Consider the following 27,941-nt stretch of genomic DNA (forward strand, 5'->3'; position numbering starts at 1 on the left):
GGGGCGGGGCGGAACCTGAAACTGCTGTGGCCGGCCGGGCCCGCCCCATTTTCCCGTGCAATCTCGGGGGACACTCGCAAATTTTGAGTTTCGACTCTAGAACGGGGTAAGTGGTTTAAAAAGTCCCTCAGTTCAGGCTGAGGGTTTCCCCAGCGCTCGTCCAAAAAGGAACCGAGCTGGATTCTGGCCGCGTTCCTGTCCTGCGTCCCGTCCTCCCGGAGAACCATGGGATAAGGAGTTTGTGGCCAAAGTTACTTTGCACCGGGGGCTGCAGGTTGATCACGCGTAGGTCACCAGGGCAGTTTGACTTGCTGGTCCTGAGAGCCCGGTTTTGCTTACTGGCAGGGTCAGCGTTTCGGGTACCCCCGCGGGGCGCCCACCCCGCAGCCTCTGCCCGCCTGCCCCCCGCTAGATTTCCCCTCGGCCTGGGCTCTGGATTCCTGCGGCCTCGCGCGGCTGCTGTGACCCGCGGCCACTCGGGTTCGGGTTTCCTAGGGCTCCTTCTCTCCGGTCTTTTTTCCTGCTTTGATGACGTCTTGGAGAGAATTGTGTAGACCCCTTCCACCCCGCCATGACCCTCATCTAGGAGACTCTTCAAAAAACAAAACTCCCTGTTAGCACATCGTTGGGTATTTACATGTTTCTGGAGGAGACTTATCTCAGTGACCAAGGAAGGTGTGTTAATGATTCAGCCATTGAAAGGCTAAAGTGTGGACTGATTGTCAGCAACTAGTGGAAATGGCTTCCCACGTGGCACAGTGCTAAAGAATTCGCCTGCCAACATAGGAGAGGTAAGAGAGGCAGTTTGGATTCCTCACTTGGGAAAATTCCCGTAGAGGAGGAAAGAGCAACCCGCTCCAGTATTCTTGCCTGGAAAATTCCATGGACAGAGGAGCCTGGCGGGCTACAGCCCATAGGGTCCCCAAAAGTCCGACAGGACTGAGCATAGCACAGCATTAATGGAAAATGGCTGTGTGATTCCTACTGAAACCATTGGGACACTCCATGAGTGGCTGGTCAGCAATAGTAAATCCCACGGAGCTCTGCTCCCCCAGCGCAGGAGCAGCCTGACCAGTTAGTTCCACCAAATCTTTTCTTCCAAACACCTGCAAGGGTTTAGAATAACTATCTGATCAACTCCAACTCCCCTCCTAATCAGAAGTGGGTACTAAGAGCCAAGCCCATGAAGTAGTATCCTGACAAGGTCATTCAGTTAAGAAGAGACTTTTCTTTGGCTGCGTTTAATTAAAAAAAATTTTTTTTTCTGGCTTAAGAATAAATCTGCTACTATGAGTCATTCTTGATCAACAGTGGCACATTTATAATGTTTGATTCTCTTTCCAAGTTTTTTTTTTCTTGTTAGAAATTCTTGAAAATTAAGAATTTTTTTTTAATAGTATGTCTTTGCTTTGGCTTTGTGAATCGCTCTGTTCATTCTGTGTGAGAATATATTTCCAACTTTTTCCCTATCCCTTTAATTTTCATTTAAACCAAATGGATTCAAGCATAGCCTGAAAAAGATCAGTGTTGAAGGAAGAATGTTAAATTCTGTATTTCCTCCATTTGTAAAATATGGTTGGCAACATTTCATAGGTTAAAAAGTAAAACTGAATAAACCAAGGTGCTCTGATTCAGTTTATATTTGATAAATAGAAAAACCTGCTGAAGTACATTTTAATTAAAAAACACTAGCAGTGTGATGAGCCTGCTGCTAACTGTAAATGATTTACTCTGAATAATAGAGCTTATAGCCTGTCAGGCATGCTCTGAAGCATTCCCCATGTGCTGCTGCAGTTCGTTTTCACAAGGATCCTATGCTAGGGAGCATTGGCCCCATTTTGTAGATAGGAAAATTATTATTATTTATTATTATTATTATAGTTTTCCTGAAAGAATCACATTCTGTGTATCTCTAGTAGATCCCTTAACTTATGGGCATTTGAAAAATTTCAGACTCAAAGCAGGTGTCTCAATCATAAAATATGTAATGCAACCTGCAGGTTAGCTGAATTTCATATCTCTAGCTCAGTCTGTTTCACTATCATCATTATAAATTCTATCTCTAAGAAATTAAAGGTCCTCTCTGCCAATATTTCAAAGGGTGAGATGAAAAGGATTTTACAGTTAGGGGGAAAAATGCCCAATAACATCTAAGGTGTTGGGTTTCAGCTCTGCTTCAGTGTGACCCTGGTGAATCTCAACCCCTTAGATGTTTCCTCATCCGTAAGAAGGATGGTGATTTTATTTCCAGTTCTGCATACAATTAAATGGTGGTTTTAATAACTGTTGCTTCTCTACCTATTGTGAAAATTCTGTTAATGGATGTGAAAGATGTGCTGTTTAGAAGAAATCAGGTATTGCAAGGGTTTAAAAATAATTACTATTTTAACAATTTTTAGCATAGCACTTGTATTATGAAGCAGATGATGATTCTGTAGGTAGTTGAGGGGGTTCAAAGGCAGTGAATGCAGACTGGAGCCTGAGCAATCATAGTGGCAAGGGCTCAGCAGGAAATAAGACCACCAGAAGCAAAGTAGAAGTTAGAGTTGTCAAGGTCATGCCCTGTTTCCTTATGAGCTCCACAGGTTAAGGGGTAGTACTGGGCAAGACTGGGCTGGAGGTGGGGTCTTCTAAATCCAGGATTAAGGGTGAGTCTCTTCCTTCCTTTGTTCTTTTCTTCCAACTTAGCAAATGTTCAGATGGGAGGAAAAAAATGTATGTGCTAGATATTTTTGACAGATCCTATTTCAGGGTAATTTTGCTTTTATTATTGCTACAGTTTTTTTGAGGGTACTAGTGATGTCTGTTGGTGAGAAGATAGATGTGAGAGCTTGAAAGAAATAAATAGGTAGGAAGTAAGTAGATATTGAAAGTGGAAAGAGAGCTACACCTCTTAACATGGGGGTTGTGCGCGTGCGTGTGCGCGTGCAATGCGGGGAGATGAGGGCAGAGTGGGGAGAGTGTGGGGCTTGTTATCCTTGCCCTCTGTGCTCTCTGTGTTTGGCACAGTGCCTCCCTTATAGTTAATGTTCAAAAATGCATGTTGAATGAATAACAACCAATGTTTGGTATTAGTGCTTTGTTTGAATAGTTCTCTGGACTGTGGCTCTTTGAGGTTAAGGACTTGATTTTACAACAGTCCTATAAATATTGTTAAATCAAAGATGACTATAGGATTATAGAACCAAAGATATCTTCATGAATAAGAAATTGGAAAGGAGAAACTAGGTGGCAAAGGAATCATGATATCACTATGTATAGAAGTAAATATTTGCCGGGTTCTGTGCTTCATACCTGCCCTGGCTCTTGCATAGTAACCCTGAGTAGAACTCAGTTTTCAGATGAAGAAGCTCAAAGAAAGTGACTGCCTTGCCCAAGGCCCCATGGCTAGTAAGTGATAGATCTGGGATTCATACTGAGAGCTGTCAGATTCCAAAACCCGCACTCTTTTCACAACACCATGCTGAAGACAAAAAGGAGAAAAAAAGAGCTATGTTCTTATTTTCAGAGTAGAAAACTCTGGTCTGTACAACCTTTTCTTTTTCTGTTTTATTTTCTTAATATATATTTTCGCTTTCAAGTCTTAAGAAATACTCAGCTTGAGTGAAGATCCAAATAGAAAGTCAGGAGTGAAACTGCTGGGTAGGTACAGCGTGAGCTGCCGGTCCCCTGGTCCTAGTTCCTGCACAGGCTTCGTACCCTAAGACTGCTGTGCTCCTCTGCAGTGCGTGAGGCTTATGCCTGCTTCTGACCCCACCCCCTTTTTTAATACGAATACAGCCTTTTAGGCTATTTCATTGCTAAACAGCCTTTTAGCAATGGAGAGTTTATTTTCTCTTCTGTACTAGGTACTATATTAAATCATTTTGAATAAAGGGTTTTAAAATGGCACAACTTTTGGTTAATTATATCAAGAACTTTCCATTAATAACACCATCAAAGTGCTTTGATTCTCCCTACACATGGAAGGGCATTTTATAGTTAGCATGAGCTTTGTTCCAAGGAGTCCTGTGTTGGGCTTCAGTACAGTGAAATCTGAATTCTTTCATCTCAAGTCTTAGTTTCTGCAACTCTTTTTGATGTGTCAGCTGCTCGTGGTTGGTAAATATGATTATTCCAGAAGTTAGCAAAGATGTTCCTGTGGTGGCAGAGTTTAACAATATTTGGTGTGGTTAATTTCAAGAAATTGTCATAGCAGACAAGCCAAATTATGGAGGTCAGACAAAGCCCTTTCATTACATCTCTATAGACGTAGGATTTCCAGAATATATATATATTCTCTCTATATATATGTTCTTTACCTTTTCTAAGCTTATTTTAACTCTGAGTTTTCATTTCAGTATTTACGGTGGTAGAAGAGAAAGGGTAACTATAAATTACGCTTATGATTTACAGAAGATTACATACAAAGCAGTTTTTAGCTGTTTATTCTTTGTTAAAATGAATGAACTTCATAAAACTAAATGTTTCAACCTTGATAAATCTCAAAAACAATACTGAGAGGAAAAAACAAGTTGCAGAATTCAGTACAATATGATCCAATATGATTATAAACTTTATTTATAAAGTTTGAAAACATGCAAAATAATAACAATAGCACATACTGTTTAACAGTGCAAATACATGTAGCAGTGGAATTACATCCTGCCTGAGAAGGATGAACTCAGAGTTTATGGGAATAGTCACCTCCTAGAATTGTGGAACAGAAATGGGTTTGGGGACAGTTAGAGGAGGCTTCAGTTATATCTATAATACAATGTTTTAGGTTTTTACAGTGGTAAGGTTTATTAAAGCTGGGTGGCAGGTAAATGTTTATTATATGTTTTATATTTCTTTCTATATCTGAAATATAATCTAACAAAAGAAGATGTGTTCATCTAATGTTAAGGAAACTTACATTAGCTCCTAGAATTTCCAAGATGTTATAGCCCAGGCTTACACAAAACGAAACCTAAGATAATTGTATCATGCATCGCCTATCCAGATGTTTTTGTTTGTATGTTTGACTCCCTTGTTGAAAGCACTGAATCCCTACAGGAAATAATATGAAGCATTTTGCTTTGTAGCTGAAGGATTTGTAAGATGAAAGGTCCTTAAACATGAAATGAGATCAGTGGTAAGCTCATGATTTAAATTGTTGTTTGAAAAATTGTTTGATCTTCCCCCTCCAGGGGAAAAAACACAGTGATAGCCTAGATACAATATGACAATATGTTATTTTTTTTTCTTAGTGTCTAGATCTCCATGGCGACTGGACAGAAGTTGATGAGAGCTATTAGAGTTTTTGAATTTGGTGGACCAGAAGTGCTGAAACTCCAGTCAGATGTTGCTGTACCAATTCCAAAAGACCATCAGGTGGAAATCACTACTTAAAAACAGGCAGTAGTTATACTAAGTGTGTGTCTCTAGCACATGAAGTTAATGTTCAAAAGAATGATTTATAAAGACATTGCTTTAGGACAAACCCTGGAGCAGGGAATGGCAACCCACTCCAGTATTCTTGCCTGGATAATCCCATGAACAGAGGAGTCTGTTCATGGGACTGTTCAACAGTCCACAAGGTCACAAAGAGTCAGACACGACTGAGCTACCTTCACTTCACTGTACTGTTTACACCTATAAGCTCTGACAAAAGAACATATAATTCTAACTAGTGAAGTAAATGTATAAAAAGAAAGAACATAAAAAAATTTTTGAAGTTGAAAATCATCTGTGTAGTGAAGTAATTGGATTTTTCTGAATGGAGTCATGATTATTCGATTACAATCTTTCATGATTTTTGTTTTATGCATGGGGAGAATAATTTTATTCTGCATACATGCTTTTTCACATACAAGAGATTTTAAATAATAGATTTTAATCATTTCCAGTGACTTTAACAGTATAGTTTCTCAATAAAAATTGTATATTTTTATTACTGCACCTTTCATCGCTCCCTTGCCTAACTTCCTTAGCAAGCCTTATGAGAGTTTTTACAGTTTGGTTATGATTTGGCAAAGATTTATTTCTTATCATTTCTTCTCAATAGCCTGCTGTGACAATACAAGTTTTATCTGGTTTCCCCAAGAGGTCCTTTCATTCCTTCTGTCTTTGCACATACTATTCCTTTAACTTGAAATACCCTTCTTCCATTCTGAAAGATATCTACTCATCCTTTAAGATCTAAATCAAATACCACTTCCTTCATAAGGCCTCTCCTTACTTTGACAGCAGAAGTAATCATTCTGTATTAAGGTCAGATGAGCTTCTATAATAGATGTAGCTTCAAAATTTCAATGGTTGGCAGCCTCAATGGGAGGGGAGTTTGGGAGAGAATGGATACATGTATATGTATGACTGAGTCCCTCTGCTGTTCACCTGAAACTATCACAACATTGTTAATTGACTATACTCCAATATAAAATAAAAAGTTAAAAAAAAAAAATCTCAGTGGTTCTCATTCACTAAATTCCACAATTCTAAAATGTCAGTGAAGAGAGTTCTCTTCCAAAGTGATGTAGGGACCTGTACTTCTTCCCTTATGTGGCTCTGCCACTTTCAACACCTGTCTTCTGAGGTTACTAAGGAAGGGTGGAAACGCTGTGCACATTGCCTAGGAAGGACTTTGTGGGTCAGTCCCGAAAGTAGCTTTCGTCACTTTTGTTTACATTCCGTGTGACTGCTTATAACTCTGAAGGAACCAGGAAGGAATATTCTTCCTACCTTCCTGTCCCGGAGGAGAAAGTAGGTTTGATGAGCACGTAGAGGTCTCTGCACACATCCCCTCAGATATCTCCACCACTGTTTTCTCCAGATGTTTTTAGTGTAGCAGGTAAACCCTTGTGTCTTATCTTTTTATTTATATGGTGATTTCTAAAACTGGCATGTGAGCTCATTGAAGGCAGGGTTTTCCTCTATTTTTATAGCTCCCATGATCACTCCACTCCAGTCCTATGATAATGCTGGATGAATGCCTAACTGCTCTGTATGAACTGACGTACATTGTCATTGCAGGTTCTCATCAGTGTCCAAGCGTGTGGTGTAAACCCAGTGGACACATACATTCGCTCTGGCACTCACAATATAAAACCACTTCTACCGTATACTCCTGGCTTCGATGTGGCTGGGATAATAGAAGCTGTTGGAGAGAATGTATCTGCTTTCAAGGTATTACATTTTTAATTATTTCTATTTTAGCTTAATATGTATATTTTTTAACATTTTGACATAGCTTTAAAATGTATCAGTATTTAAGTCTTTAAAAGGTCCTATTACACAATTTCTGCCACTTGGGGGACTCCTCTAGTCAAAAAAGAAATTATCTTTTATCTAGGGACCTTGCTTGTTTGCATTGTTGGGAATAAATGTTGGATAATTTCTGTGTCTCCACATCCTCGTAGAATTGAACTGTGATCCTTTGATTTAACAGAAATACTTAAGGAAAGAATATAATAAGCAAGGAAATTATACTGCTTCCTAACTCTTGATAATACACAGCCAACATAGTTTTTTCTTTTTTTGTCTATAAATTTAGTTCCACAAAATAAAGGGAAGGCTAATTCTTTTGAATAATAAGTAAAAGATGAACAAATGCAAGGTCAACTATACATTTTTAGAGCTATGATTCAGACCAAGGTGGCTGAGTCAATGTAGATGTTATGAGTTATGATCAGAGCTTTTGTTATTTATGTGCAAAAAGATATAAAAAACCTAGATAGCATATTCACGTTCTAGCATCTGGCCTCATCATTCCTTGACCTGCTCAACTGTGGCAGCACATTTACCAAAATTGAACTGAGCGAAGATTAACAGGGTCTGACCCAGGAAGCCAGGAAAATTCCTTTTGCTTTCTACTCCCCTGCCTATGGCAGTCCAGCTGCTGCCCCCACCGCTCCACTGAGACAATGTTTACTAATGTTGCTAATGGCCTCTGTATCGCTGAAGCTAATGGGTCCTTTTATGTCATTATCTGTCTTGACTTCTCTGGGACATTTGACACTCTCAGCCATTTACTTTTTCTTAAAAAAACAAAACAAAACAAAACACTTCTTCAGCTTCTGTGACATCATATTCTCCAGGTCTCCCCCCTACTCCCACCCCCCATTCTTCTCGGAGCATCCTTTTTCAAGCTTCTTTTTCTCTGGATGTTCCTCACATCTTGGTGTTGTGCAGCGCCCACTGACCCTATGTAGACTCTGCCTTTTGCATTCTCTTCCTTCTTCATGACGGGCTCATATGCTCCCTCAGTTTCCATTATCTAGTGTGATATCTTTAGCTTAGAAGCTGGACCTGTTCTTTCCAAATACAGTGGCCACTAGCCACATGTGGCTGTTTGAAATTGAAATTCAATTAAAATTAAAAATTCCATTCTTTAATTGCTTCATAGAGCCAAGTGTCTGGTGGCCACTGTTGGACAGTGCAGCTGGAAAGCATTTACATCGTCACAGAAAGTTGTGTTGCAGGGCCCACATCAGCAAACTCGAGGAACCTCTTACTCATGTCTACAGCTGAGCTTCTCTTTCTCCCAACAGACCTGCTGCTCGCGTGTGACTGTCTTGGTGACATCTGGGGTCTGAGGCTTCTCTGTCCCTCACTCGGCTCTCCCTCACTGGGACTGTTTCCTCTCTCCTCTTTTTCCTCCCCGCTGTGGTGTAGTTCTGGTTATCTTACATAGTCCCTTATCTGGATTTTTATAACAGACCCTTAACTTACCACCCTCCCTCCTAGCCCCTGGAATCTATTCTTGTTCTGTAAGGAGTAATTTTCTAAAATGTAATTTAGATTGTTTTACTCTATGTTTCAAATCTTGTATCAATTCTTTATAGATTTCAGGGTATCTATACCCTGAATACCCTGCTGGAATGCTTATGTTACAAAAGAAGACAGCTTCGTGCTCTTTCTCCTACCCATCTTTCCATTCTTATCTCCCATTCCTTCTCACTCTGTAGTTTATCCTTTAGTAATAACCGTTTGTTCTTCCCTGTATGTCCCATGCTGTTTCATCTCTGTGTCTTTGTTTGTATTGGCTCTTCTGTTTGGCAGAACTAAATCAAAGCTTATAAACATGGGTTCAGGGGCTTTTGCCCTCCAGCTTTCCTTTCTTTTCATTTTTATCTCCCGAAACTGTTATATTCCACACGTTAAATTACTTATTCCTTGGGAATGCATGCTGGTGATTTCTCAGCAGCTATTCTTATCACTGTTCCCTGACTTAACTTTGTTTCCTTTATTGCTAGCATCTCTTCCCACTTCCAGTTTTCAAGATCTTGTCCTATCTTTCAGAGTGAAAGTGAAAGTGAAAAAGTTGCTCAGTTGTGTCTGACTCTTTGTGACCCCATGCACTATACAGTCCATGGAATTTTCCAGGCCAGAATACTGGAGTGCGTAGCCTTTACCTTCTCCAGGGGATTGTCCCAACCCAGGGATTGAACCCAGGTCTCCCGCATTGCAGGCGGATTCTTTACCAGCTGAGCCACAAAGGAAGCCCCGTATCTTTCAACACCTAACTCAAATACTGGTTTCTCAGTCTAGCTGTTTTGATTCCTTCAACTTCGAAATAGTTCTTTCTTTTTCTCGTACCTATCTTTGATGGCTCATCAGATTTGCCTTGCTTTAAAATTCTCTCTCCTTTTTTCCCTCTTCCTGGAGTTTAAGAAGCTTGAGATTAGGGAGAATGTCTTGCTATTAATATCCATCACAGAACTAGAAGTACTGCTTTTCATAGTGGATTCTTAAACAGGTTGGAATTATATTGAAATCAATGCAGTGTGTTTTTAAGCTGTAAAAACAGGATTAATCTGATGTTAGTCATACTTGACCATTTGCAGGCAACACTGATAAGCAGTGATGCTTGTCTTTGACTCCCGGGTGCCCTTGGAACCTTTTCTGTCTCTGCATCACCCTATAGTGTTGTGTTATAGGGCAAATTTAAGTGTATTGAGAGTTATTGCCTTAATGTGTTGCTTATTCCGAGGACTATTTACTTTTTTTTTTTCTTTAAAAACAGGATTTAGAAGAGGTGCTTGTACGGGGCAGTCTAATTTCCTTGGTGTGCAGGTCACTTGGAACCAGCTTGTAGTGCTTGCATGGTGCCTTTCCTTACCCTCAGTTACACATCTGCCTTCCAGTAGTGAGGACCCAGCAGGAGTTTGTGGAGAGTTTGTTGTATGTTTCTGGTGCTGCAACAGGTCAAGACACTTTTCTTGGCTCATCTTTGTTGTTGGGATCCAGCCAGAGTTGCCTGCCTTTTGGTCCATGCGTGAAAAATGAGGGAAATGCGGGAACAAACCTACAGAAAGGATTTAGAACAGGTGTTTGGAAGAAATCTTACATTGTATTTGTTTCTTCTCCCCAGTATTTTGGATAAAAGACATTTATGTTAACTACCATTTATTAACTGCTTGATCTGAGCAAATTACTGAACTTATTTACGCCTCCATTTCCTCATCTTTGAAGTGGGATTATCTAAAGGGAGGTAATGAAAGTTTTCCTCATAGACTGTTGTGAAGATCAAATTAGATAACACTCATTACACACTTAATGCTGTGCCTTGCACAGCAAGCTGTCAGTAAAGGTAAGTTATCATCATAATCTTTAGACCATTCTGGACGTTCTCTCTTTTGTTAGTTTTCCTATTTCCCTTGATTTTTCTTCTTCCTAGTTTCCATTAAGAAAACATTTTAAAATATTCCATATTTTGAAGTTGTTTTTACGAGACCTTAGGATGTAGACAACAATATATAAATACTCATTTTATTTCTTGTTATAAATGTTGCATTCTGAAGGGTTTCACCCATGTTGACAACCTTTTTAATCCCTGAAGCATTTATTAATTTATTGCTTTCCCCAGAAAGGTGACCGAGTTTTCACTACCAGGACGATCTCTGGGGGCTATGCTGAGTATGCTCTGGCAGCGGATCACACTGTTTACATACTGCCAGAAAAACTGGACTTTAAACAAGGAGCTGCCATCGGCATCCCGTACTTTACTGCTTATCGAGCTCTGCTCCACAGGTAATAACACACTCTGTCAGCTTTATAACCAGCACCAGAGGAGGGCGGTATTAATTGGAGGAAGGTAATATATAATTTATGCTTCCTACCACCCGTCTACCCATTGGTCATTTTTGGTTCCCATTAAGTTACCGTTAAGGTTTATGGAGGGGAAACTGCTAATTTGGTAGATTGTTCTAATCACTGAAGAAAAAGATAAGAAGAGCAAAACCCCATCTTTGTCTTCAAGATGCTCACAGTCTAGTAAGGGAGAGAGACATAAGAGTAATAATACTGATAGATAATGTGGAAAGGACAGTGGTAGAGATGTGCATAGGGATTTACGGGATCACAAGGGACATGCCTGTGGTAATGAGGTCAGGCTTCCTGGCAAGGCATAAGTCTTGGATTATTTTAAAGCCATGGTTCAAAAATCTCGTTATCCAGCTCCAGAAACTTAATTGCTGCAACTTTAAAGTACAGTGGCTCTACCCTAGTCCCCCTGGTCAGTTTCCATGGCTGATACCTGAGAATCTGTATCTTAATCAAATTCCCTAGGTATTTGAAAAGCATCAGAGAGCATTATCCTGGGGAAGGGTAGCTGGGAGTAGGGAGGGTATTCTAGAGAATGGGAAGAGCTGGTGTGGGGAGCAAACGTTGGGGTGTCTGGGGAGAAGAGCTATAGCAGTTTGCTTTTGTTAGAAGATTTCAAGGCAAAGAGTGGTAAAGAATAAAGTTGGAACATAGTAATCTCTCAGTAAATGTTAGCTGTCATTATCAAATAGGTGCACCTCAGATTGTAAAGAGCTAGATTATAGTGCTGACATATTGTTCTGTAAGGACTTAGGGGTCATGTAGTGTTTTATTCAGGAGAATGATATTGTCATATCTGTGTTTTATTAGGATCACCCATCTGCTATGGGAAGGATGGATGTGATAACAGGAATGGAGAAAGACATGAGAGAATCTTATAGAAGTGCCCTCAGGACATTATTAATACTTAAGGGCCAGAACAAGACTCATGGTAGAGGTGGAGAGGAAAGGATAACTATTTAGGGGGTAAAATCAGAAATATTTGGTAGCTATTTGCATGTGGAGAATGAGGGAGAGAAAGAGCTTAAGAATACTTAGAGCTTTATAACCGGTAATGTTGGACTTGACAAAGAGAAGGAGGGAAAAGTTTCAAAGGGAAACTAAGTTCAGTTTTGGATGTGATACTGAGACAGACATCATCATGGAGAAATCCAGCAGCCTGTCGGATGAAAGAGTCTGAAACTCAAAGGCTGGAGCTTTAGATTTGGGGCTGTCAGCATGTGGTTAGAGCTGACGAAATGAAATTCCTCAGGGAGTGAGAACAACAGTGGAGAGAGACTGGAACTGTACTGAGCATTAACATTTAGAATGTGGTCAGAGCTAGGGGACAGAGTCCTGAGAGAGGCAAGGGAGTGTAACCCAAGGCCAAGAGAGTCTAGAGGTCACTGAGTCTGTTAAACGTCCGTTAAGCTCGTAGGTGTTGAAGCCAGGAAGGCCTAGGTTTCAGTACTGTCTCCACCTACTACTAGTCAAGTTGCTTTCCTGTCTCAACTGTAGTGTACTGACTTGAAAAATACAGATAATAATAGCAAGCACCTTGGGGTGTGGTGAGAATTAGATGAGGTAATGCTTATAAAGCTGTTTGTACGCAAATAGTACAGAACAAGCACTCAGTTAGTGTGGGTGGTGTTAGGGGTGGTAGTTAATGTTGCTACCAAGGAGGGAAACTAGCTGTCAATGCAGCAGTGAGGACTGTTTGGGAACAAAATAACAGCCAGGCTTAGTGATAGGAGGTCAGTGGTGGCTTTCATGAGATCATTTTCAGTATAGTGATGGAGCAAAGCTTCAGTGAATGGGTTGAGAGAGTGAAAAGGAAATCAATTCTTGAATGGAGACTACTCTTAAAAAGCGGGGAGACAGTCAGGAAGAGGTAGGAAAAATACTTGAAGAGAGTGTGGAAACAAAAGGGTTTTGTTTTTTTTTTGAGATGGACAGTACTTGGTCATTTTTATAGCTAAGAAAGGATCTAGCAGAAATAGACAGATGGGAAGCTTGGAGAAGAGGGCAGAGTAGCAGATGTAACAAGGTCCTGTGCTGGGCAAGGATTAGACTTAGCACAGAGGTAAAGATTGGCTTCCAGTCAAAGGGAGAACTCACCTGTCAAACCTGGAAGAGGCAGTGAGAGAGTCAATTCCTAGGGCAGGTTGATAAGAAGTCTGGGGTCCCCAAGGAGAGAGGGGTCTGGAATTCTCAAGGAGGAGGAAAGGACAAACTTTTTTTTCCTCTACATTCCTTGGTCTTAGTCACATAAGTCATGTTTTTATCTTTAAACCTGGAACTGATGATTACACAGCAAACAACTCAGTTTCAACTCTGTACTAAGGATTATATAACAACAGTGTATCCTGCCTGAGGACAGCTTCTGGAAAAAACCTGGCTAATCCTGTTATCTTAAAATGTAAATTATGGGAGTGGGTCTAGTAAGATCTTTACAACCTTCAGACATTCTTTTGATTCATTGTAATAACTAATTAAAAAATATATAACTCCATTGTAGCGAGGGAGCACTCTTTCTGCCCCCTTCTGATATCTATGTCAGAAGCTTTCTCTATCTCTTTTATACTTTAATAAAACTTTATTACACAAAAGCTCTGATCCATCAAGCCATGTCTCTAGCTCCGGATTGAATTCTCCTCCGGAGGCCAAGAATCCCAGCATCTTTTGTGGTTCAACAACAACCTTTCAGCATTGGTGTACTTAATGGAAAGTTTGAGGGCAGGGAGGTGAGGCATTGAAGGAACTCATATGTGGTTGCTTCATTTTGATAACTAAATAGGAAGCAAAGTGACCTTTTGAGAATCAGAACTGTAGTGGTACCAAAATGCATGGTCATGTGATTTTTTTCTTAGGGTATTTAGCCATTTGGATACATTATCCAGGGAAGGTAGACCATAATATTAATTCAGGGCTGGAATATTAGCGGCAAATTGAAAGAGCACAAAGGAAATGGGAACACTGGAGAGAAAGAGAGAAGTTGGGGTAATGTCCCATGGCATCCAGGCTGATGGGAGTGTGGAAGGAACAGCAAGAGGGCAGAAAAGGAGCAGACAGCAAGCTCTGTGAAGCCAAAGAAAAAGTTTTGAGGGAATATGGGGTTACAGAATCGGAACAGGAGATCAGTGTTGGTTATTAGTATCTGATATTCCTCAGGTAGAATGGTTAGGGAAGACTACTAGGTGTGGGAAGAGAGTGGTAGAAGTAGAGGAGAATTCAGGAATTGTGAGTTTTCTTCCCATGAATGTTGAAATCTCTCAGGTTGGGTCTGGATTTGGGGTGGAAGAAGAAACCTCTCGGAAGCTCCAGTACTTTGGCCACCTGATGCAAAGAGCTGACTCCCTGGGAAAGACCCCGATGCTGGGAAAGGTTGAGGGCAGGAGGAGAAGGGGACAACAGAGGACGAGATGGTTGGGTGTCATCACTGACTCAATGGACATGAGTTTGAGCAAACTCCAGGAGATAGGGAAGCCCGGCACGTCGCAGACAGTAGGGTTACAAAGAGTTGGACATGACTTAGCGACTGAACAACAAGGAAACCTATGAGCCAGGTCCTAGGCTTCAATGACTAGGAGGGGGTACCACAGCAGCACCGAAGGCCAGGCCACATGCTCCAACCCTGCTACAGGCCCCAGGGGCAGAGGACTATTAGTGTTCTCCAGAGAAGCAGAACCAACAGAATGTGTATATTGATGGATGGATTCATGGAGTCTTGCTGAGTCTAAAATCAGTAGAGAGACCAGCAGGCTGGAGAGCCTAAGAAGAGTAGCAGTTCAAGTCTAAAGACAGTCTGCTGTCAGAATCTCTTCTTGCTCTAGGAGAAATCTGTCTTTGTTTTATTAAGACCTTCAAGTGTCCAGGCCAACCCACACTATGGAAGATAATCTGCTTTATTCAAAGTCTCCTGACTTAAACATTACTCTCATCCAAAATAGCACCTTCACAGAAATACCCAGAATGTTTGACCCATATCCAGCACCGTGGCCCAGCCAAGATGACACTTAAAATTAACCGTCACAGTGACTACACAAGGACAGAAGGATGGTAGCCATGGAGACCCAGTAGACAGATAGCCTGCTGTTTCTCCACTTGCTGCAGACCCAGGGGTTTAGGACAATGTACTTAGTGTGTGGAGACTTGTTTATAAGATTTAGAAAAAATCAATGGAAGTATGTCATGACCTAAAGTATAACATTAGTAATCCTATTCCCTTAAATTTGTATTTTACTTTTTAAAATGTCAAAGTGTTTTGGTAATAGCTGTCTCAGTTTATCACTCCAAACCCTCAGTTTAACTTACTGTGCTCAACCCCCCATCTCCATGCCAGCATGTTGGAGAAACTTCATTTACTGACTCCCAGCTGCCATTTGTCAGCTGTTGGCACACGGCCTTGAGTAGGACTCTGGGTGACTGTGTTCTCACTCCCAGATTGAACAGAATATCTGTACAGGGTGATGTGGTTTAGTCACTAAGTCGTGTCAGACCCTTTGCGACCTCATGGACTGTATAGCCCACCAGGCTCCTCTGTCCATGGGGTTTTCCAGGTGAGAATATTGGAGTGGGTTTCTGTTTCCTTCTCCACTCTACAGGGTGACCACCCCCTGTGGTCCTGGTAAACAAGGGATCTCGCTGGGAGTCAGATCTGGACCACACAGCCGTTGCTGGCCTGTGACGTCAGCATTTGTCCATGTGAAATGATAAAGCATCCCTGTGTCTTGCTGCATGTTCCTTGTTTTCAGTGTAATAGAAACGGAGTGAGTGAACCAGAAGTCAAAAGAATATGTCATTTTACCAGAGGCTCTGGGCATTTTAGGGGGTGGTAGGGGAACCTGTGTGACAGGACTTGTTATATTTCTTACTCTCTTCCCATCGCTGACTCAGCATTGGTTTCTGAAACAAGGGCTTGGAGGCTGTGCAGCCAGGTGTTGAAAGGCATGGAGAAGAAAGACAGTAGCTGCTGCGTTGACTCAGGTGTGAGTCTGAACCATGGAATAAAGACTGAGCTATAATGACCCTGTTTTGAGATACTTTCTGTGGGAATGAATGGGAGACTCCGGTTCTTCTAGGTGAAGCAATTTCCCTTGACACATCCACAAAGCCTCTTAGCAGGTAGCACAATTACATGATCCTGGCACCCCAACAATATCTGGCACATGGTTGACTCCCAGTAGACATTTGCTGAATGAATAAATGAATTGAATGTTTTCTTTTATCTATGGTTCTAAAGAACCATTGTTTGAGTCTGGGGAGTGAATATCTCGGGTTGTCTATCAGGATGAGTTTCCTCTTTGGGTAACTGTTGGTTGAAATGAAGGTAGAATTTTCTTAAGAATTATGACAAACACTGAGCTTAATTAGCTCCAAAGTAAGGCGATGAACCTGTGCTTTCTTTTTCAGTGCCCATGTGAAACCTGGAGAAACTGTTCTGGTTCATGGAGCTAGTGGAGGAGTAAGTATTTTTTTCTTTCAAGTTTTTGTGTTTTTTTTTTTTAGAGCTTATGTTTGTGGGTTTCACATTATATTTCTTTAAGTTGCTTTTAAAAACCAAATTTATAAATATAGTCAAGGGTGATGACTTTTTTCTTTTTCTAGTGAGACTTCTTTAGATTCTGTCTTCTGAAGGTAATTCCCCATCATATTCGTTTAGCATTTCTTGGTTAATAAATTCAACAGATTACCCGATCAGAAATGTATGCATTAGGTTTTCTACCTGTGTTGGGTATGGACCAAGATAAACGGGCTTTGTTTTTCTTTTCAAGAAGTGAATGTTATAAGAATATTTATTTAGAATTTTAAACAGTTCTTTAAGGTTAATATAAATTCCACATCCCTTTAGATAAGAAAACTAAGGCTCATTAAAGCTTTACCTCTGTTGCCCTAGACAGTACTGCAAAGCCACACTGTGAGTTCTTCATCCTTTCTAGCTCCCTTCCTGCTCGCCTGCTGCGCTTTGATGACATTCGCAGGGTGCACAGTATACAGCTGTGTCCTTCACACCACAACCCACAACTTAAAATGCTAATGGGTGTGGGGGGGGTGGGGGTTGGGGAATGCTCAGAACTTATCAAACCAGCCCTGCAGTGAAATCACCCAACACAGAGCTGTCAGAAACCTCTTCAAGAAACTGGATGTCAATCTGCCTCCGAGGAGCTTAGAGGAAAAGTTAAAGCTCTGAGGTTGGAATTTAACAAGAAATCCGCATGACCTCTATCCTGCATGTAGAGGCTTTAGAAATTTTGGAGACACGATTTCGCCTTTTTAAAATACAGGGCTTGGGGCTGGATGTATAAGGAAGCAGGTTAACCCTTTTAGGACACTGTATTCCAGAGAGGAAATGGAAAGAAGTAACCTATTAATGGCAGATTGTTCCCGGCATAATGAGAAGCATCCTGAAAATGCATTTACCTCTAAAAGTGGAAAGGTAATACAGAGAATTCAGATCTCTGTATATTTGTTACTTTCCGTGGATGTATCATGAGGTTTCAGGCCCAGCTTCCTGTGTACTTCCAATAGATCAACTCAGGGATTTCACAGATAGACTGTTTACTTAAAAAAAACACCAATATTGTCTTTCTGGGGCTTGAGAAAATATGACACATACCCTTGTTAAAAACTCCTGTTGTTTAGCCTCACTGAAGAGGCATTTTGGGGGTTAAATTAAATTTAGCCCTAAATAAGTAAATTTAATGCTGAATAAGTACAGAATCTGTCCAACATGCATTTATTTAAATTGCCTTGGCTTTCACAGAGCTAACCTTGTGCTCTGTATCAAAAAGAGAGATTTCAGTAGGAAGAGGAGAAGCGAGTTTAAAGAAAATCTCTTTTTATTCCCTTTACCCTCTTGTAAAAAGCCAGGTCGCTTCACCATTTTTTTTTTTAAAGGCAAAATCCAGACTGTTCTCCGTGCTGGCTGAGTTTGTTAAATCCTTGGCTGGCAGGGATAGGCTGGCGACCTGGTGTGTGAAGCGCTTCTGATCCTCGCTGCCCATCAGGGGGAAACAGTGCTGAGTTTTGTCTAGCTTCTATTTGTACTTTCTGTCCTCATTTAAATCAAATTCCTTTGGGATTATGTTGTGTATTTAAAATGGTGTAGAATTTGTGAACACAGCCAACATCCTGATATGTTGGCAGGGAGTGCCCTATTTTATTGTCAGCAAAATAAATAGAAGAAAAAATAGTTGACACATAATGGTGTATAATCTATGGAAGAAATATTGTTAGTATAATTGCTGACAAGAATAGAATAAGTAGCTCCTTTAAAATAGCTCTTGAGTGCCCCTTTGAAGTAGTTAGAGCATAAGGAGATAATATTTACATTATCTCTTAGGTTAAAACATGGTTTTATTAGAGGCCCCCCCCTTTTTTTTAATTGAAAATTAAAGTAGCAAAAGTCAGCCATGCTAACCCCATGGTGTATTGGTATTTCATGGAACTGAATGTCTCTCGCACTCACAGTGAGTTCCCTGTGTTTGTTTTGGTTAAATCAAACAAATCCTCAGCATAACCCAACTGGGTTCAGGCTCCTCACTCCCATATGCCATACAATCTTTAAGGTCTTATTTTAGGCCTGGGAGTTTGCAATTCTGTTACAATTTTAATTAGTTTCCATCATCTTTTTTATCTCAATTCTCTTCTGTCTTGCCCAGTCCATAATGATTGTATCTTCCTTTAAATCAGTGGTTTTCAATAAAGGGTGATTTCATACCATCTCTTCTCCCACTTGGGGACATTTGGTGGTGTCTGGGGACATTTTTGGTTGTTGCAACTGGATGAAAGGGTCTGGCATCCAGTGGACAGAAACTAGGCTCCTTCTAAGCACCCTTCACTGCACAGCATAGTCCCCACAGCAAAGAATTACCTGGCCCAATAGTGCCAAGTGTGAGAAAGCTTGTTCTAAATGTATGGGCTGACCTTTATCTGTACCATTCACTTGGCATGGGACCAAACATGTTTCCTAGTATAATTTAAATGATTGCTTTTATCTATATTCCTAAAATAGTTTTATTTCTCCTTTATGCTAAGCACATCTATCTAGTGCTCTAGTGATCTCATGCAATCCTGTGGCTTTAAGTACTGTCTATAAACTGATGATTCTCAAATTTTTGTTTCCAATTCCAAACTCTTTTCAAGTCCATACTCATATTCAGCTAATGATTGAGCATCTTCAGTTGGGTGAATTCAGTGTGTTCAAAGTGAATTCTTGATGCTGTCACAAACTTGATCCTCTCTCATCTTCCTCATCCCAGTCAATCTACCCAGTTATTCTGGCCTGAGACCAAGCAGACATTCTTGATTTTTCTCTATTCCTCACCTCCCACCTCCAATCTTTGATGAAGTCCTGATCTTCCTGCTCCCATTTCCCCCTACCTTCTTTTTGCCTCCCATTTAATTAGAATGTTCTATTAAAAGCCTAATTCAGATCATATCCCTCTTTTGCTTCAACTCTCCAATAGTTCTGCATGGCTCTTAAATATAATCCAAAGTCTTTACCTCCAAAGCCTTGTGTGCCTTGGCCCTTCTGTGCCTCTCTGGCCTCATCTTTTGCTCTCTTCCGCATGTCCCGCCCTTAAGCCACATTGACCCTCTTTCTGACGTTTGAATGCCCCAAGCTCATTCCCACTTCAGCAGGATAGCCGTGACCATTCAGCCTACAGCGTTCACCAGCAGGCATCCCAGACCTCTCCCAGACTGTGCTTGTCCCTCTCTCCATTCAGGTCTCTTCAGCATGCCTTTCCTGATGACCTAGTTGGCCTGGTTCTCTATCTCTTTATAACCAAATAGGCTATTTTTTTTCAAGTATTTTTCATTCTCTGAATTTACTTTATTCATTTATTTCTTCATGTGTGTATTATCTCCCCCTTCCTTAGAACAAAGTTTCATGCATGAAGAACCACATCTTGCACATCAGTTCAGTCAGTTCACTTGCATCCGACTCTTTGCGACCCCATGGACCGTAGCACGCCAGGCTTCTCTGTCAATCACCAACTCCAGAGTTTACTCAAACTCATGTCCATCGAGTCTGTGATGCCATCCAACCATCTCATCCTCTGTCGTCCCCTTCTCCTCCTGCCTTGAATCTTTCCCAGCATCAGGGTCTTTTCCAATGAGTCAGTTCTTCACATCAGGTGGCCAAAGTATTGGAGTTCCAGCTTCAGCATCAATCCTTCCAGTGAATATTCAGGACTGATTTCCTTTAGGATGGACTGGTTGGATCTCCTTGCAGTCCAAGAGACTCTCAAGAGTCTTCTCCAACACCACAGTTCAAGAGCATCAATTCATCGGCACTCAGCTTTCTTTATAGTCCAACTCTCACATTCATACATGACTACTGGAAAAACCATAGCTTTGACTAGATGGACCTTTATGGGCAAAGTAATGTCTCTGCTTTTTAATACACTGTCTAGGTTGGTCATACTTTTTCCAAGGAGCAAGTGTCTTTTAATTTCATGGCTTCAGTCAGCATCTGCAGTGATTTTAGAGCCCCAAAAGATAAAAGTCTGTAACTGTTTCCATTGTTTCCTCATCTATTTTCAATGAAGTGATGGGACCAGATGCCATGATCCTAGTTTTCTGAATGTTGAGTTTTAAGCCAACTTTTTCACTCTTCTCTCTCACTTTCATCAAGAGGCTCTTTAGTTCTTTGCTTTCTGCCATAAGGGTGGTGTCATCTGTGTATCTGAGGTTATTGATGTTTCTTTCGGCAATCTTGATTCCAGTTTGTGCTTCATCCAGCCTGGCATTTCACATGATGTACTCTGCATATAAGTTAAATAAGCAGGGTGACAGTATACAGCCTTGACGTACTCCTTTTCCTATTTGGAACCAGTCTGTTGTTCCATGTCCGATTCTAACTGTTGCTTCTTGACCTACATACAGATTTCTCAGGAGGCAGGTCAGGTGGTCTGGTATTCCCATCTCTTTAAGAATTTTCCACAGTTTGTTGTGATCTACTCCAATACTTTGGCCACCTCATGCGAAGAGTTGACTCATTGGAAAAGACCCTAATGCTGGGTAGGATTGGGGGCAGGAGGAGAAGGGGACGACAGAGGATGAGATGGTTGGATGGCATCACCGACTCAATGGACATGGGTTTGGGTAGACTCCGGGAGTTGGTGATGGACAGAGAGGCCTGGCGTGCTGCAATTCATGGGGTCGCAAAGAGTTGGACACGACTGAGCGACTGAACTGAACTGACACAGTCAAAGGCTTTGATGTAATCAATAAAGCAGATATTTTTCTGGTATCCTCTTGCTTTTTTGATGATCCAACGGATGTTGGCAGTTTGATCTCTGGTTCCTCTGCCTTTTCTAAATCCAGCTTGAACATATGGAAGTTCTTGGTTCGTGTACTGTTGAAGCCTGGCTTGGAGAATTTTGAGCATTACTTTGCTAGCGTGTGAGATGAGTGCAGTTGTGCGGTAGTTTGAATATTATTTGGCATTGCCTTTCTTAAGGATTGGAATGAAAACTGACTTTGTCCAGTCCTGTGGCCAATGCTGAGTTTTCCAAATTTGCTGGCATATTGAGTGCAGCACTTTCACAGCATCATGTTTTAGGATTTGAAATAGCTCAACTGGAATTCCATCACTTCCACTAGCTTTGTTCATAGTGATGCTTCCTAAGGCCCACTTGACTTCACATTCCAGGATGTCTGGCTCTAGTTGAGTGATCACACCATCATGGTTATCTGGGTCATGAAGATCCTTTTTATATGGTTCTTCTGTGTATTCTTGCCACCTCTTAATATCTTCTGCTTCTGTTAGGTCCATACCATTTCTGTCCTTTATTGTGCCCATCTTTGCATGAAATGTTCCCTTGGTATCGCTAATTTTCTTGAAGAGATCTCTAGTCTTTCCCATTCTATTGTTTTCCCCTATTTCTTTGCATTGATCACTGAGGAAGGCTTTCTTATCTCTCCTTGCTATTCTTTGGAACTCTGCCTTCGAATGGGTATATCTTTCCTTTTCTCCTTTGCCTTTCACTTCTCTTCTTTTCACAGCTATTTGTAAGGCCCCCTCAGACAACCATTTTGCATTTTTGAATTTCTTTTTCTTGGGGACGATCTTGATCACTGCCTCCTGTAAAATGTCACAAACGTCCATCCATAGTTCTTCAGGCACTCTGTCTATCATATGTCTTGCACATAGTAAATAATAAATGTTTTTCATATTCATGAATATGAATATGCCCATGTACATACCTGTCTCTTCTATGTAAATGGTAGATGACTTGCTGTTTTTATGTAATATTTTATGTGTACTGTTAAAGTATGAAGTCAGTGAGCATATTTTGATCATCTTTACACCCTGTATCTTCTGCACAAAACAGAAGCTAAGTGAACATTTTGCACTGTGTTTCTTATTTCTTTGTTTAGACTCTGAACATTTATTAGCAATAGTCTAGAACCTAGAAGAACCTTACGTTAATTATATGTATTTAATAAATGTTTTCAGAGATGCAAAGTACCTAAAACTACTTGGCTGTATTTTGTTTTTTAAGGTTGGAATAGCAGCATGCCAAATTGCAAGAGCTTATGGCTCAAAAGTTTTGGGCACAGCTAGTACTGAGGAAGGACAAAAGATTGTTTTGCAAAATGGAGCCCACAAAGTGTTTAATCACAAAGAAGCTAATTATATTGATAAAATTAAGGTAAAATTGTTCTATAATTTTATAAAACTAAAATTTTGTTTCATGTTCTTCTGTAAGTTTTTATTTTTTATCAGCTACTCTCTTAAAGTTGTTTGTTTTGCCTATGTGTTTTAAAGCTTTAATTAATTTAAAAGTAGAGATGTCCACTTTCAAACCTTCACTATCATTTCTGTCTTGTTTATTTTTACTAAATAAAATATAGCCTCTCTAGAGGCTTATAAAAATCGGTAGTCTTTAATGCAAATCATATTTTAAGTAAAGCCACAGCTTTGTATTTGAAGCTGTGAGGCATTTTTTAAACATGTATTTTTATATATTGTGAAATGATCACCACAGTAAATTTAGTTAATATCTGTCCCCATACATAGTTAACAAAATTTTGTCTCTTATGATGAGAACTTTTAAGATCTATTCTCTTAGCAACTTTCAAACATGTAATACAGTATTCCTAACTGTAGTCACTGTCCATTACATGCTCATTACTTATTTATTTTACAACTGGAAGTTTGTGCCTTTTGATCCCACCTTTATCCATTTCATCCATCCCCCACCCCTTGCCCCACCTCTAGCATCAAAAAGGTATTCTTAATATAACTTCTATTGGTGTAAATTTTCCATAGAAAGTTAAGTTATCCATGGATTACAAACTGGATCTGTGTGTCCTAGGGAATTAAGTTTCTTTGTTTATTGGATGTTTTTGGAGAAGAAAGCACTGCCTCATCCAAAATGGTGAGGCAGAATTGAGTTTCTGTTACATCTATTCCATTGCTGCAATCGAATTCAAGCAGGTTCTGGAGTTCTCCATCTTTGCCATAGTAAGAATTTACTAAACACTGATTACTTTTCTGATCCTCAAACTACTTGATCATGTTGAGAAAGAATTAGGATATCCCAGGTACTGATTACAGTGTAAACAAGGTCATTACAAACTGAAGAAAAAATGAGTTCGAGTTTGTTTATTACCTCTAAATCATCTTGCCAAAAAACTGAATAAAGGCTCTCCTTTGTATATGTTAAGGAATCCAAAATTGATTGAGCATGCACTCCTGATATCATTATCAAAGATGAAAATTGGCCAGTTATTTTAAGAATAGGTTTTTGTTTTGCAGTGTAATTCTAAGACCACAAGACCTTGTAGCTTCTATCTCTTCTACTGGTTCCTTCTGCTTAAGTCTCTCTCATTCTCCAAAAACATTCTCTTAACCTTTTCTCCTCCCCTTCTCTCCTTTACCACACATTTCTCTTAAGTAAGAGAGTACTTAAACTTCTCTTACTTCCTTACCTCCCACTGCAATTTTGCTTCCACCCCAGGGCTTTCCAGGTGGCCCTAGTGGTAAAGAACCTGCCTGACAATGTAGGAGATGTAAGAGATGCGGGTTCCATCCCTGGGTCGGGAAGATCCCCTAGAGAAGTGCAACCCATTCCAATATTCTTGCCTGGAGAATCCCACGATGGAGGAGGCTGGTGGGCTACAGTCCATGGGGTCGCAAAAAATCGAACACTACTGAAGTGACTTAGCCCACATGCACACACCAGCTACTTACATCGCTTGTCGGGGGCACTGATAATCCCATCACCAGTCAGCTGCTCTTGGCTCAGTTCTCATCATACTTGACCCTGACCACACCTCCTGGAAGCTAGCTCTCTCCTCACTTCTCTAACTTCACTTTTAGTCTCCCTCCTCTTCATTTCACTTGCTGTTCCATAGGTCTTTCCTCTTGGTCTCTCTCTCTGGTGCTACACCTTCATCCTGATCCATCTCACACACGTCCTTACGCTGCTGGTTTCCAGCACTGTCTCTGGCCTATTTCATTCCTTCACACCATCAGCCTGCTAGACATGGCCGTTCATCTGGATAGACCCAGGATAGACACCCACATTTCATTTCCTGTTCCTGTTGTTTAATCATCTTTCTCCCTCCTGCACATCAAATTGGTCACCTTATCTATCAGTTTCATCTCTGACATGCCTTTCATATATGTCTCTGTTTCTCTTTTCCCTTCACTGTTGTAACTTCATTTAGTCCTCATCTTTTCCAGTCTTGACTCTTATTCACAGCTGAGCTAATGCCCCCTTCTGTCTCCTCTATGTCTCCAGAGTTACTTGGCTCTCCATTTCAAAGAAAGGAAAAAAAAAAAAAAAGTCCTCAGAAATAAATGAGAGCTCCATGAGAAGAGGAATCTCTGTTTTCTTCTTCTCTGCTGTACTTTCAGTGCCTAAAACAGTGCCTGGCACAAGAATTAACTGACAAACATCTGTCCCCACAAAGTCCAAATCTTTTAATGTGGCATTTGATGTATTTTCATAGTCTGAACCAATTTGCAGTCTCTTATCTCCTACCTCTCCCCTCCCACTCCCGCCCCTATCTCCTTTACAAATGCATACTCCAGCTCTGCTGGGCCACTTTCCAATTCCAGCCTTTACTCTCCATCCCTACATCTTTGCTCTTCTGTTTCTTTTGTCCAGACTGACCGCCTCATGTCTAGCTTCTCCTTGCCCCTTCTTCCTTCTGTTCTGCTTAAGAACTCCTACTTATCCCTCAGGGCCAAGGTCGTCATCTCTGTGGGATTTTCTTTGACCTTTACAGGTGATCAGAGTTGTAACTTTTCCCCTCTCTATAACCTATGGCTTGTTTCCCTGGTGGCTCAGATGGTAAAGCGTCTGTCTGCAATGCAGTAGACCTGGGTTCGATCCCTGGGTTGGGAAGATCCCCTGGAGAAAGAAATGGCAGCCCGCTCCAGTACTCTTGCCTGGAAAATCCCATGGATGGAGGAACCTGGTGGGCTACAGTCCATGGGGTCACAAAGAGTCAGACATGACTTCACTTTCACTTTCAATGCAGTACTTAGCCCATCACATCACACCTTTAATTGTAGTGTTTTCCATTTTCCTCTTTATTTTGGGATCTCTATGTCCATCTTGACATTCGTAATACCTCACACAGTGCTGGGCATAGGTGTTCATTTTTTTTCTTAAAATGAAAATGTATAGCTTAGCTTATTTAAGAGCTGGTTTTAGATGTTGGGAATTGACATCAGAAAGCCCAAAAGAAAAGGAGTAGTGTGCCAAGCTGATTGTAGACCACTGAGAACACAACTAAATGCACGCACACACACACACACACACACAGAGAATACTGCAATACCCAAAAAGTCAGTATTTTTTTTCTTTTGTTGTCTGTTTTTTAATAAAAATGGGAGCCCCGATGCAGTTTTTGATTTTTGATTTGTTGCTTCTTCCTCTATTAAAATACATTTTGAAGACAGAAAATTCTCACCTGAGGAAGAAGTACTTTATAGTCAAGTTGAGTCTAAGCACATGAAAATTTTGGACAAATTTTATTTCATTATAGCAATTTTTAATACAAATCTGTCATTTTAGATGTGGCTGGTACCTTGGAATTACAGCATCACTGTATAATTAAATTATCCTAAAATTGGCATTATTACTCTTTAAAAATATAGAATTTTATGTCATTTGAAATATATTTCTATAATATATGGCACTATGATAATCTTTTTTTTCCCTAATCTACTCTGCATTCTTTTATATTATATAGAAATCTGTTGGTGAAAAAGGAGTTGACGTGATTATTGAAATGTTAGCTAATGTAAATCTTAGTAATGATTTGAATCTTTTGTCACATGGAGGACGAGTAATAGTAAGTATTTCATTTTTTTCATCACTTTGCAGTTTTTTCATAATTTAACACTGTTTTGCAGTAATCTTTAACTATAGACATATTGTTTTTCATACTAGGTTGTTGGCAGCAGAGGCTCTATTGAAATAAACCCACGGGACACCATGACAAAGGAATCTAGCATAAAAGGAGTTACTCTGTATTCATCCACCAAGGTAGAAGAGTGATTCTGATAACTTAAACATTGGTGTAATTTGCCTAGTCAGGCAGACTGAAAATTTAAGTAGATGTTAAGGTTAGTTATCTAAGTGGGTTAAGGATTAATTCCTGGAAGATAACTAGGGTGACAATATAATTTATTTTCCAAGCCAGGGCACTTAAGAAGGAGAGAGGAGATACTGTTGGTAATTACTAATTACTCCATAACAATAGGTATCTTGTAAACTGAGACTGCCACAGACAAATTGCTGTGTTGGTTAACCTATAGGAAACTTATTTTTTAATAGTTCTGGACAAGTTGACAAAAGCCACACATTTATGAGGAAACTCTTAATGCTTTCTTAGACTCTGAAAAATGTTAATGCTTCTGAAAATTGTCATGTGTTCCTCTATTGAAAAAGACGTTTTCTTTCCCTCAGGAGGAATTTCAGCAGTTTGCAGCAGCCCTTCAAGCCGGAATGGAAATTGGTTGGTTGAGACCAGTAATAGGTCCCCAGTATTTACTGGAGAAGGCTGCCCAGGCCCATGAAAATATCATTCATAGCAGTGGGGCTACTGGAAAAATGATTCTTCTCTTAAAATGATCAATCTTTCCATTGATTTCCTGTGTAATTAGAGGTTTCATATCTCAGTTTTATGTACACTGTGTTTGCTCTACTTAGCATTCATTTGATTCAGTGAGTTTCTTAACATTTAAAAAAAAGGTTTGTCTTTAGTGATCATAAACATTGGAGTACTGTTTATTTTATAGCTGGCAACTTTCTTTATGCCTTCTACTTCTCATCAAGGGATCATTGTAGTAGGAAATAGGATGTTAGTGGTCACTTGGCATTGGAGGACATTACAGAAATTCCTAACTGATACTCACCATTAATCCCATACCTTTGACTAAAACATACTAATTCAAAATAGGACTGCTTGATTTCCAAGCCTACTTCTTCTTATAAAGGTTCTTTAATCTCTGATTAGCCCAGAACTATATTGGACTCTGATGATTCTCTGGAGTAAATGATACCCCTTTCCCAAACTAATCTTATCTAGATCTACAAGTCTCTCAGAAAGGCAAGATAAACAGTGTCCAGAGAAATTTGTTATTTTTCCAATATTCCCAATATTTTATGATATTCACTAGGTTAATGAGCCACATATTCTGTGAGAACAGCAGCTTTCTCTCTGCTATATGATACTGGGTGCATAGTTTCTAAATAGATATGTATTGATTGATTCAACTTCAAAATAAATTTAGAATTATCTCTTTGTGTGATTGGGATCATATATTTTTATTTAAGTTAATAATCAAATTAGATGCATTAAGAATGATTTGCTTTTGTTATTATAACATGGTAATTGCAATAAATTCTAGATGCAATTAAAAA

At 40.1% G+C, this 27,941-nt stretch overlaps 1 protein-coding gene across 4 annotated transcripts; it reads left to right on the forward strand.

The window, feature by feature from the left end:
* Window positions 1–44: 44 nt before the first annotated feature.
* Window positions 45–27,941, forward strand: CRYZ (crystallin zeta). Of its 4 annotated transcripts, none has more exons than XM_081490200.1 (9): window positions 45–791; window positions 5,232–5,355; window positions 6,994–7,146; window positions 10,829–10,992; window positions 16,456–16,507; window positions 22,557–22,706; window positions 26,266–26,367; window positions 26,466–26,561; window positions 26,985–27,941. In XM_081490200.1, the coding sequence occupies exons 2-9, from the start codon at window positions 5,245–5,247 to the stop codon at window positions 27,147–27,149; spliced, it is 993 nt and encodes a 330-aa protein (XP_081346326.1). In that variant the 5' UTR covers window positions 45–791; window positions 5,232–5,244; the 3' UTR covers window positions 27,150–27,941. The 4 variants fall into 4 exon arrangements, with proteins under 4 accessions (XP_081346326.1, XP_081346325.1, XP_081346328.1 ...); XM_081490199.1 differs by having other exon boundaries at window positions 45–106; XM_081490202.1 differs by lacking the exon at window positions 26,266–26,367.

This window comes from Giraffa tippelskirchi, chromosome 5 (genome assembly GCF_054371585.1).
Source record: "Giraffa tippelskirchi isolate mGirTip1 chromosome 5, T2T-mGirTip1v1.2.pri, whole genome shotgun sequence".
NCBI classification, from domain to species: Eukaryota; Metazoa; Chordata; class Mammalia; order Artiodactyla; family Giraffidae; genus Giraffa; species Giraffa tippelskirchi.